At 36.4% G+C, this 13,332-nt stretch overlaps 1 protein-coding gene across 2 annotated transcripts in view; it reads right to left on the bottom strand.

Moving 5' to 3' along the window:
* Positions 1-13,332, bottom strand: part of LOC126777854 (ATP-binding cassette sub-family D member) — a 105,637-nt gene that overhangs the window by 22,372 nt on the left and 69,933 nt on the right. For both annotated transcript variants that reach the window (XM_050501090.1, XM_050501091.1), the window contains one exon: positions 8,776-9,156. In XM_050501090.1, coding sequence (XP_050357047.1) covers positions 8,776-8,934 — 159 coding nt within the window. In that variant the 5' untranslated portion in view covers positions 8,935-9,156. The remainder of the gene's footprint in view (positions 1-8,775; positions 9,157-13,332) is intronic.

Here is a 13,332-nt window from a genome sequence, read left to right as displayed (position 1 = left end):
GCTCAAGGCTCCGAAAAGTTCCAAATGGAACTTCAAAATCAATTCACCGCGTTGGAAACCATAAGCAGCATTGATGAGAGAACCGACACGCTGGTCAAAATACTGCAAAACACATCCCGCAAGTGTTTTCCGCCACAGAGAAGAGACAACGCACCAAAACTCTCTGCTGAGACACTCGAGCTCATGAGAAAACGACGAGAACTACCATCGTTTTTGTCAGATAAGGCCTTAAACCGAACAATAAAAACGCTGACGCGACGCGATCTCCGACGCTCCAATACCCGTGCCATCAAGGCTGCGATTGAGCAAAATCGGGGATCGAAAGTGTTCGCTCGCAAGTTTGGGAGGCCGCGTCAGACAAAACTTAAAACTGAAAATGGTGGGGTCGTTACCTCTAGGCCTGAGATTGTCGGAGAAGTAGAGAGGTTTTATGGGCAGTTGTTCTCTTCAAGTACGGATAAACCCGTGGGAATCAGTATTGATGACCAGCGCGCCCCTCTTATGCGCCATTACTCCGAGGAGCTCCCGGTCGTTGACCAAGGAGAGATTAGGGCGGCTCTAGAACAGCTTAAAAACAACAAAGCTCCGGGAGATGACGGAATCACAACAGAGTTGCTTAAGGCAGGCGGGACTCCAGGCCTGAAAGAGCTAGCAAGCCTCTTTAATTCCGTCATCCAACATGGCAAGACCCCGGAAACGTGGAGCGGGAGTGAGGTGGTACTGTTTTTCAAGAAAGGTGATAAAACCCTCTTGAAAAACTACAGACCAATCTCCCTCCTGAGTCACGTGTATAAGCTGTTCTCAAGAGTCGTCACGAACCGTCTCGCCAGACGACTTGACGAGTTCCAGCCCCCAGAGCAAGCCGGCTTTCGATCAGGCTACAGCACCGTGGACCACATCCATACTGTTCGGCAGATTGTGCAGAAGACCGAAGAGTACAATCAGCCGCTGTGTATGGCATTCGTGGACTACGAGAAAGCCTTCGACTCCATCGAAACCTGGGCAGTGCTCGACTCATTGCAGAGATGTCATATCGATTGGAGATATGTCGAGGTACTGAGATGTCTGTACAACGCCGCTACAATGACTGTCCACATCCAGGACTGTAAGACGAAGGCGATCCAACTGCGCAGAGGGGTGAGACAGGGGGATGTAATATCCCCGAAACTGTTCACCAACGCGTTGGAAGACGTTTTCAAAACGCTGGATTGGACTATGTATGGAGTCAATGTAAACGGCGAGTACATCTCACACCTTCGATTTGCCGACGATATCGTCATCATAGCAGAGTCGCTGGAACAACTCACCGAAATGCTGCGTAGCCTAGGCGAGTCTTCCCGGTGTGTCGGTCTCGGTATGAACTTGGACAAGACCAAGGTCATGTTCAATAGGCATGTCGTGCCGGGACCGATATACGTCGAGGGGAAACCTCTCGAAGTTGTTAGTGAATATACCTACCTAGGACAGATAATACAAGTCGGTAGGAACAACTTCGAGAAGGAAGCCGATCGAAGAATTCGCTTGGGATGGGCAGCATTTGGCAACCTTCGTCAAGTCCTCAAGTCGTCTATACCGCAATGTTTGAAGACGAAAGTCTTCAACCAATGCGTCTTACCTGCCATGACATACGGTGCCGAAACGTGGACACTAACTGCGGGACTAGTCCACAAATTCAAAGTCGCTCAGCGTGCTATGGAGCGAGCTATGCTCGGAGTATCTTTGAAGGATAAGATCAGAAATGAGATTATCCGGAAAAGAACCGGAGTCACCGACATAGCTTGCAAAATTAGCAGGCTGAAGTGGCAGTGGGCTGGTCACGTATGTCGTAGGACCGATGGCCGTTGGAGCAGACGAGTCCTAGAGTGGAGACCGCGAATCGGCAAGCGCAGCGTAGGGCGCCCTCCAGCCAGGTGGACCGACGACCTTAAGAAGGTGGCGGGCACCAACTGGATGCGGAAGGCGGAGGACAGGGAGCTTTGGCGCACCTTGGGAGAGGCCTATGTTCAGCAGTGGACAACGATTGGCTGTTGATTGACACATATATACACACACACACACACAAAATGTACCGTAATTTTGTTGATATTTTACAAATTCCAATAGTTTATACCAAGACAATTGAAGCCGACGGTCAAATATAAATAAAACAAACCCCTCACAAAGCCCCTTTGTTTTGTTCACTGTTATAATTGTACGTGATATATAAACGCCACGTTGGTTTCAATCAATAAATTGAATCAAGAGCCATTCATAATCCACTGCAGGACATGGGTATCTCCGGAGCGCCAAAGTTTCTTCTGCATCCACGCCATTTTGGCTGATTTATATGCAGATGAAGGTTTTGAGATGAAATCCCGAATCAAGCAAATTAAACATTTATAGGTTTTCTGTCGAGAATTTCTCAACATCAGAACGGAGTCTGCAAGTTATAAGCGTTTAAACTTGCGTGTATAGGAGAGCATGTGAAACCGTTTGTCCTGATTTTTTTTTTGGTCGTAAAGAGTTGTGCGCTATAACGTGTCATGCACTGTTGGCAAGTCAAAAGTCGTATTCAAAAATCTATCAAAATTCAGGAATTAAAAGCTTAGACATGAGAAAAACTATCCAATATATTTTTCTCCTCAAAAAGAGAAGAGAAGGCCTTTAGCCCAACAGTGGGACATTCACAGGCTGTTACGGTTATATTTTTCTTATTATAATAATATTATATGTATAGCGATGCGTACACACGAAGGTGAGAGAACGGCAGCGGTTAGGGGTGAAGGCTCAGACTTAGAAAACCTCTAAGCACTTTAACATTTGAGGTCCCTCATTCCGAAGCTGTTAGAGGGAAAATATATTATTTTTAGGTAGGTTAGGCACCCCTTAATCCTGGTTTTATGCCTAGGCATAAAATCGTGGCTGGGGGCACAAAGACATCAGAGATCACGATTTCCTCTTAGCCCCCAGGCGCCTCGATATATATTTAACATCTAAAGAATAAAACGAATTTAACGTTGCGACACACGTGATGTCTATTATGAATGATTAATCATTAAAATTACATCTAATGTAATTATGCGATAGGCTCGTTTCACAACTTAACCTTTACGAACTCACAATTCATGTTTGACCGACTTACTTGAATAAATAAATATTACATAAAATTGACATCCGGGACAGCGATTTGCATATATGTGAATATCTATGGCATTATATAACACAGTGTCTGTTAGTAGCTGTTTATTTTATTTTTTAATTGTTAGTAATGTTTTTGATAATAAATTGATACTCACTTAAATATATGACAACACTTATTTCTATGATTTATTTATTTATATGGGAAACATACAAATTTTATTATAATAAAATACAGGAGCGAACAGGCGTTGTGTTCTCACTATAATATTATAAAATTAATTTATTGAAAAAATTTATATTTTATCGTTTATCTATTAACACCATCTATGTCTGTTTTAATTTACCCAAAATGTTTGATTTAAAATTTTCCTTGTTTGACGCAATATTTATATATAGTATTTATTTTATTTAATATGTCGATATATGTATATGGCGATGCGTGACGCCAAGACGTGTGTGATGTTCGTATCATCGAAAACATATGCGTCACGCAAAGCGACAGCGGTTTAGGCAGTCCTCATCATACATTGGCTAGACTACATACAAATAAAATTTGAACTTAAACAAAAAAGGCACGGCGTCTGTGAAGATAAGACAGTTGAAAAAAGTTCAATATATTAGTGTTCAATTTATGTTACACCCCTTGATCCAGCAAGACCTTCCCACTGACCCTGCGATATCGGTAAATGTAGGGAACACGAAACAGCCGGTAGCTTACAACGGATTGCGGACGTTTGTTTGTTTATAAGAATTGACTTTTTCTGTTTACTTTTCCTGTAGTTGTGTGATTGTATATAGAGATTTCATAGGGGGGAAGGTCACAGACCACGCACACATACACACATTGACATGATATATAACATCCTTTAAACTGGACCACAGCCATACAAAGTATTGATGTGTGACGGTACAGTGATTACGTAACGTCTGTGTGATGTTTTCCAAGACAGGCGTACACAAAGTCTCTCTAAACCGTATTTCGGCTACGACAGACTATCGGAGACAAGCAAACCAAACAAATATTGTTAATTTGTGTATGTGTGCGTAAACAAAGATGCACAGAGAGCATATACTATTAATGTTTTATTATCAACAAACTGTTATAAAGTGATAAGCGACATTGGCCTAGTAAGTGTAACGTTTCAAGAATACACGCATCAAAATAGTATATCTCCATATATAGGTACTTCTTACAGAATAGCACAGATTTTGTTACAATAATACTAACTATAAAACTTCAAACAAATAATGCAAGTGTGATTGCACAACTATTTTAGACAAACACAGCATACTTATTATTTAACTAAAAATACAATTCTTATAAACAAACAAAAAATATGCAAATGTTTATTTGAATTAAAAACAGTTATATATATTATAGTCTTTAATTAAGAAACAAAATAAAGATAAATCTTGTTGATAATAAAACAGATTAAAAAATAATTACATCAAACAGCGCAAAAACGACACAATGATTATAACATACAATAACAATTAAATTTAAAAAAACCGACAATTCTTTCCCTTCCCCATAACTATCCTCCTCCCCTCCCCCTTCAAACAGCCAATTTTGTAATACATAAATCAAATTCTTTCATTTGATACCTCACTCGGATATAATAATAATAACAATTATCATTTATTTTCAGACAACAAAAGTCCATACAATTTGTAATTTTTTGCTGTATCTCAAATACGACACTAGAAAAAAGCTGACAAAAAAAATTGAATTGTGAGATTAGTACAAACAATGTCACTTTATATATTCGTACAGTAAAGTAAAAGTAATCAGCTTGTGAATGTCCCACTGCTGGTATAGACCTCCTCTTCTTTTAAAGAGAAGTTGGTGGATACACATGTGACAGAATTTCAATGAAATTAGACACATGCAGGTTTCCTCACGATGTTTTCCTTCACCGTCAAGCACGAGATGAATTATAAACAGCACGTGAAAATTATTTTATTTGTGGTGCTTGGGCCTTGGGCAAGAAATTGAACCCGCGATCATTAATAAGATTCACGCGGTCACCACTGGGCCATATCGTCTTGTCTATTCGTATAGATCGTTAAAAAATAAAAACACCAGATCCGATGATAATAATTCAATCGTAAGTTTCATATAATCATAATATTAACCGTCCCATTAACATAGTATGAAATATTACATACATTGTTATATTTTATGAGACTTAATAAAACTGAATAATTTCACATGCCAATAAATATAAAGATACAATATATTTCTAGTGTTATTTGTATGATAATCGAATTTGAATATTTATATCACAATGATGATTTATTTTTTAATTTTTTTTTTAAATAAAATACCTAAGAAATGTTAAACGAAACGAGTCTATATTGTTATAAGGCCTTTATTTATCGAAATATTTTGTACTCCGATTCATTGCCCTGGGCTGTTAAAACTTGGCGACCTCTTGGTCTTGGACCTCTACAATTAAAAAAATAACTTTAAAATAATGTAAACAAAATGGAGGTGAACTGAATCTTTTAGATAGAATGCTTTCTGATTTCATTAATTAAATTATATATTTCTATAGCATATAAATTATGCTTATAATTATGCATACGATATAAACGAAATCATATACATTCTTATAAATTATAGTGCACAAGAGTGTGCGTAAAAAGAATTGCAATGATAACAAATGACGGCGGGATGACAATTCGACACAGCCGGATAGAGATCACCGGCAGGCGTTGATCCTAAGCCACTAGCTTCATGTACTTTATGGGTACGGGTAACTCAAGTTACTCCCTAAATCTAAGATAATTAGAATTCATTGAAAGAAAATCCCGATAAGTTTATAAACTTCATCTCACACACTGAACCTATTTGACGAGCCGGTCGGCGTGGTTGGTAGATACTTGCCGTTCACGCCGAAGGTTGTGGGTTCGATTCCCACCGAGGACAGACATTTGTGTGCATGAACATGTCTGTTTGTCCTGAGTCTGGGTGTAATTATCTATATAAGTATGTATTTACAAAAGAAACGTAGTATATGTAGTATATCAGTTGTCTGGTTTCCAAAATACAAGCTCTGCTTAGTTTGGGATAAGATCTGTGTGAATAATGTCCCAGGATATTTATTTATTTATTAAAGTTAGTTTACTAAGGGTGTTTGTAGTTTTGAACACATATTAGGCGCTTGAAAATTCAGTGGATTCACGTTACCTGATCAACTGAAACATAGGGGCGTTTTATAATTTAAAAGAAAGAACAATACAACGCGAGTCCGAAGCAAGGATAACTAATTATATATAATAATTTGATAATTATATTGATATTCATAAAACGGGATCTGATTACACGCCTGAGGTATCATATAAGCAAAGATAAAAACTCTATGTAAAAAAAATTCTACTAACGTTAAGGTGACCCTGACATTTATAGCATGAATTATTTACTAAATGATAAATGTAAGCTAATCATTTGCATATTTAAGTAAGCTTTGTTTTATATAATAATTAATTTTACAAGGTCGTACAAATCCAGTCCTCGGTTCAAACCCAGATTCGGAACATAATTATTTGGTTTCTCTGTCTCTTTCTAAATAGAAGTGCACAAACTCCCTTGATCCTGCGTCTGAAGTATTACCTGACTTCAGCCGATTATCTATCTTTAATAAATTAGTTTTGTACATCAGTAACCGGTCGTTTTTGACCTGCGCCTCGTAGATAATTCCATACGTGAGCAAAAGGTATAAAAAATCCAATTATTTTTCGAATAAAATACTTATCGAATGTCACTCCACATACCTGTCAAACGACAGCTAGACCAATTTTAGTTTAAGACTTCGGTCGTCGAGACACTTGCTGTAGTATGCCTGATTACAATATATAAACATATGTCTATAGGGTTCAGTATAAGCGAGCAGCGTGCGCTTCATTTTTATTAAATAATTAATAATGAATTCATAACTTTTATGAGTGTATATATTAATGAATATTTTTTTTATTTAATTACTTTTAAGCGTTGCTTATTCATCGTACCAGTTATTTAATACATAATACATAGCGAAAGGAACTTCCTCACACCCGGGTGCTCTATCGTTCCACGTCACGTCTCGTTTGTTTTTTAAAGTCAGTACGCCTGCGCTGGTGAATACGTATATGATTGGCGTGTGTTGTTTCGGACGCAATAACAAAACGTCAGCGAACAAAATCAATAAACTTTACAAGGGTCCAATTCTACTAATCTATAACGGTTACGATACTTTCCCGATTCTATTTCTCATAAAAGTAAACGACAGTCGAATCGAACCTGGGAGACTTTTCAACTATTGTTCTAGATCTGTTTTCAACCGACAAGCAAACTGGATCCTTATGTTAGTAGAATAGTACGGTTAAACCACAACGTTTACGTGTCGATACGACAAAATAACAATTTGTTAGTAGAATTAATAATAATAATGTCCTCCAGACCGATTTCGGCCACGGCGGCCAATCACAGATAACACAGATACACTCTCTATTCCCTAACTCTCATAATCCGATGGGACGGCAATCGGACACGACCGGAAAGAGTTCAGGCACAGGACCAACGGCTTTACGAGGCACGGGAGTGTACACACTTCCAACTTCCAGACTCCGGGCTGCCACTGAGAATTTTTTGACAGAAAAACCCAATAACTTTTTAATGGCCCAACCTGGGAATTGAACCCTGGACCTCCGGGTCTGCGGCCTTACATCAAGCCACTAGACCAACGATTCAGTCAGTAGAATTAATATTACACATATGTATATTTACATGAATACTTCACATTCATTCATCTTTATAATAAAAGTTACAATTTGTTCTCATTATTTTATTTCAGACTACTAAACATCGGAATATCGGATCATAATATTTAAACTACCCACATTAAAATTAAGTAAATTAAATGGGTAACTTGTAATAGCTTACGACCGACGCTTAGCATTACTTAATTTTTTATTTCCATGTAAGCGACGTTGTGTCTTTTACGAGAATAACGATTAGTAAACCTTTTTTATTTAATCATAAATGATGAAAAACTAGAACTGGTTCATTTGAATTTGTACAAACTTTTGTTTTACATAGAAAAGGGAAAAAAAAGTTGGTTCCATTTGAAAAGTTTTTCTGAATCGATTGAGAATCTATTCAGACGGTACAACGCTTTCGATTTAAAAATTGATCGTTTAAAATCGACTTGTAAAAGTGGTTTTAAAATATGTTTTTTTTTTAAATAAATTATCACAGACATAAATCATTTATTATGTGAATAAGCTGTCTGTAGGTTTAAGTTTGTATAACGTTAGTGCGTTTTTTACTCGCAAAATAGCACTCACTCACCCTTGCCGGCCTGTTAAAAAGCCTTATGCGTGGTGCCGCACCGCTGCCACTACATGTTCAAGCTGATTCTTGCTAATAAATTTCTGAACATAAAACTTTACTTGACGCGTATGTATATTATGCTATATACATACGCTGTTCGTCCCCACTTCATACGCGTAAAATTCCTACCAAAAATCCATCCATCCATTCATCCATTCATTGATGGAACGTCATAAAATAAAGTTATGTTGCGAATTTCAGCTTTCTAGACTCTGTTGTTGTTTTGTACCTCGATAGTCAGTCAGGACAAATTATTTAATAATTATATATTTCAGTCTTACCTTGTAATTATTATTATTATTGCACGGTGGTGTCTGTTTCTTCTCCCTGGTTCCGTAGACCGCACATGCCGCTAACGCGACGCCCACACCAACCCCCACAGCTATAGTGGGCTGAACTCTAAACGCTTGCTCCCTTATCTTCGTCAATATAGCCGGCATTTTGTTTTATTCTTATACTATATTTTTTATAGAATTATGTACGTATGCTGAGCGTTTTGGTTTTTATTGTTTTTTATTTATTTATTATATATTATAGAGATCGTATTCATACGTATTGTATTTAATCACAGACTGTCGGAACTGGTTAGTTTTTTTTATAACTATATTTATTAAATCTGTTACGTTGTTGTCAACTGCACGTGTTCTGTCGCCTCCATTTTTCTGCAAAAAAGAAAAAAAAAAGTTAAATTAAAAGAAATGTTGTCGTCATCAGGTTGTACTTTTACTAGCGCATGAGGCAACACTGTTCGACATGAGGTTCGTAGTAGTTAACTTATATGATAAATTATCTTAATCTAATTATTATGTACTGCTGTAAGCCTGTAAATATTATTTTGATTTAATAGAACAAATATATACACATATTTTAGACAAAATTATTATCCAGTTAAAACTAAATTTAAGCGGAAACACGCTGAAAGCGTCGTGTTTGAATATTTTTAAATTATGTTTATAATTAAGTCCTTGCGCGTAGTTGAATGAAAACGTCGTGAAGAAACCTGCACGTGTGGGTGTCCCCTATATTTGTAACTAAGCGCAACGCTTTTTGTCTACATATTCATTGATATATTCTATCAAAAACATTATTGACTTTACTGCTTAGCGGCTGTTTAGTTAAACACTAGTTTCTCTCTTTCTGTCATTATTAATTTGACATTCGAAAGAAGAAGACAGCATTGTTTAACTAGTCACCCGCTAAGCTTTTATAAGTAATTACAATGAAATTGTAAGGGTGCGTTTTTCAACACAAAGTCAAGTGAACTCTTCTAGTCCAACCGCCACAAGTCATTTTCCTTATGCCGTCTTTCCACCTGAGGACATCCCTACTTATGTAAGTGGTCGACACTCGACAACCCGTCCATCCCATTGGTTACATCTGCGGCAGATGTGAACGACCAAATGATACATCAACTTGCTAATATTAATTACAAGATGAGGCCCTGGGACGAGCAAATGGGCACTTGATAGTAAGTGGTCACCACCGCCCATAGACATTGCCAATAGTTACACTGGCTCATTCACCCTTCTAACCAGAACGCAAAAAGGAGACGGGCCTTTTTTTCGCTGAAAAAACGCGTTACGCGGTTTCCCTACGGGAACAGTGGGGGGGTATGTAGGGCTCGCCGGTGTCCAAGGCGCCGAGTGCGCCCCGAACATTGGAATACCCACTAAAAAACCAGCGGTACCCTTTCCATCTTAGCGAGGAGCGCCACGGGATCGCTTTCGCATGCTACCGTGACGCTCTGACGGCCGGCTTTATGTATGTATGCTGTATATGCATTATATCTATTATGAAAATGTTAATTTTGTTTTTGTGAACCACAAAATCTCCGATTCACAATATAATATATGCGTTTAGTGCCAGACATGAAAAATACACAAGAAGGAACCGATGCTGGGGTAAATTTAGTAATTAATTTTGTTGTATAGTCTATATATACTAAATACATAATAATAACAATAAAATCATTTATTTTTACCAAACAAGGATCATATATACAAGACAATGAATTATAAAAATACAAAAAATACAATAATAATATTTTACATATTATAAATTAGATTAAATGAATTCGAATTAAATCTAAATACCAAATTTAATTAAATGAATTTGAATTAAATCAAATCAAAAACATTCATATTAAATTATATTAAATTATATTAAATCAAATTAAATTAATGCTTATAATATTATAAAGCGGTATTATGTTGGATTGCTCGCTGTGCTTTTTCACATCTTAACTATTCAACCAAACATTATCAAATTTAGCATACACGTTGATGTCAGGTACCCTATGTACTTTTCCGGTTATTTATTGTCTAATAAGCATAAGCGGTTCAGAAATAAATCGGTTTAAGAGTCGATGGAAGAAAAATAATTTATCAATTATATTGATAAAAATATATTCGCACTAGACCGTATGCTATATATGTATATCAAAAATAGAAAAGGACCTACAATGTATCCTTGCGGAAAACTTATTTTTAGCCGCAATGGTATATTAAAACCCACTTCGTATCTCTGCTGAAATGTTGTAAGCCGATACACGATGACACGCTATTGTAATGCGTATCCTTTATGTTATACGTTCTTACTTATAAAAGTTTTTTAAAGGCTTAGATAATTATAATTTCTGTCTTGGTCATTATTGCGTTTTACATTCGAAAGAAGAAGACACGAGATAGTTAAACAACTTATCATCCGGTAAATAACATTTTATACGTAAGACTGATTAATAAATATTATAGTCAATGTCACATACCACTTTCTGCCATTTCACGATCGTGTTCTATAACTACATATACAAATATATATATGTGTATATTATAGCTCTACTGAACACTATTCCTTATATGGCAAGTCATTGGAATAGGCTATGACGTAATGTAGACAAAATCTTTTCCTCGTTGAGCTTATATTAACGACATCGTTTTGGTATTTTTGTGAGAATTTCAAAACAATTACAATCTTAAGAATATACTGTGTGCTACCGTAACAGCCTGTGAATGTCCCACTGCTGGGCTAAAGGCCTCCTCTCCTCTTTTTGATGAGAAGGTTTGGAGCTTATTCCACCACGCTGCTCCAATGCGGGTTGGTAGAATTCACATGTGGCAGAATTTCAGTGAAATTAGACACATGCAGGTTTCCTCACAATGTTTTCCTTCACCGTAAAGCACGAGATGAATTATAATCACAAATTAAGCACATGAAAATTCAGTGGTGCTTGCCCGGGTTTGAACCCACGATCATCGGTTAAGATTCACGCGTTCTTACCACTGGGCCATCTCGGCTTTTTTTTTGTGTGCTAAATGAAAACTAACCTATAGATCTCTTAATGTTTTTGGCCTAAACACGCAGCTGTAGTACCGACCGCACAAAAATATCATTTAAACTACGTAAATTCCATTTTTCATCTCTTGTCGTTTATTTACTTAGCATGCACGGACATTTACATGGATATTAGCTATGTGAACTTTTTGTGTTCAAAGTTCAACAAAAACAACGATTTAAATAATTTCGGTTTTTGTCACATACAACAAAAAATAAACAATTACACGGAAGACGCAAACAGTTAGAAACAGATAAAGAGAACAGAATTTTTTTTGAACAATATTTATTGAATTGAGAGAACAATATTTATGACGTCAGTATTTGCTGTTTATTTAACAATGATCGCTTTTCACAATTCGTATGGTGACAAAATACTCGTTTCACATTGTATGTTGAATGTCATCTACGTATAGATCTATCAAAATTATGTAGTTGAGTAGCAATATAAAAACACAGAAAGCATGGATAGACAGAATATATTTCATTGTACACAACAAAGATTAATACAATTACACACACACGGATGCAAGTTACAACCTAATTAGCTAACTTTGACGGCCTTATCGCTACATAACGATCTCTTCTAGGCAAACAACATAGTGAATTTTGACCAGAATAATTGCTATAATATTAAGAGGTCGTTTCCTTTCGCTAAAGAAGAAAAAGAATAGTGTACTAACTATATAATTATTAAAGTTTAAAATTTTTTTTAAACGCTGATTTTTATACATCGCTACGAATGGCATTTATCCGTATTCCGTAGTCTTTTCATATATAAGTAACAGGCCAATGGTAGTTTCTGAATTCCGTCTCGTAAACAATTCTTGTAATTGTAAACAAAACGATTAGTCCCTGATTATAAGTAAATAATATCCGAAACATAAAAGAGTAATCTCTTCAATTCAATAATTTATGTATTACAAAAAAAATATTAATAAATTCAAAACATTATAAAAAGGAAATGTATAATTCTTATGTATTGTTATATATTAAAATCAGAGGAACGACAGGCAATATTTCAAACGAAACTCAAGGCTTACTATATTAATAATTAAGAATAGTTGTAATAAAAAAAAACTGTTCCTGGTGTCAAATTAATGAGCGGAAAAACGTAATTCGTTACTCATTAGCAAACGTCCGTGGTTTTAAGGTAACTTTTGAGTATTATAATGATCACGTATTACTGTCATATCAGGTTATATACATATATAGGGAAACATAAAATAGTTATTTTTTTTTTTTTATAGAATAGGAAGGTGGACGAGCATATGGGCCACCTGATGGTAAGTGGTCACCAAACGCCCTTAGACATTGGCATTCTAAGAAATGTCAACCATCGCTTATAGCCAATGCGCCACCAACCTTGGGAACTAAGATTTTATGTCCCTTGTGCCTGTAATTACACTGGCTCACTCACCCTTCAAACCGGAACACAACAATATCAAGTATTGCTGTTTTGCGGTAGAATATCTGATGAGTGGGTGGTACCTACCCAGACGAGCTTG

This window comes from Nymphalis io, chromosome 24 (genome assembly GCF_905147045.1).
Source record: "Nymphalis io chromosome 24, ilAglIoxx1.1, whole genome shotgun sequence".
NCBI classification, from domain to species: Eukaryota; Metazoa; Arthropoda; class Insecta; order Lepidoptera; family Nymphalidae; genus Nymphalis; species Nymphalis io.
The sequence above is the reverse complement of the archived record's forward strand: the minus strand, read 5'-3'. Positions and strand labels throughout refer to the sequence as shown.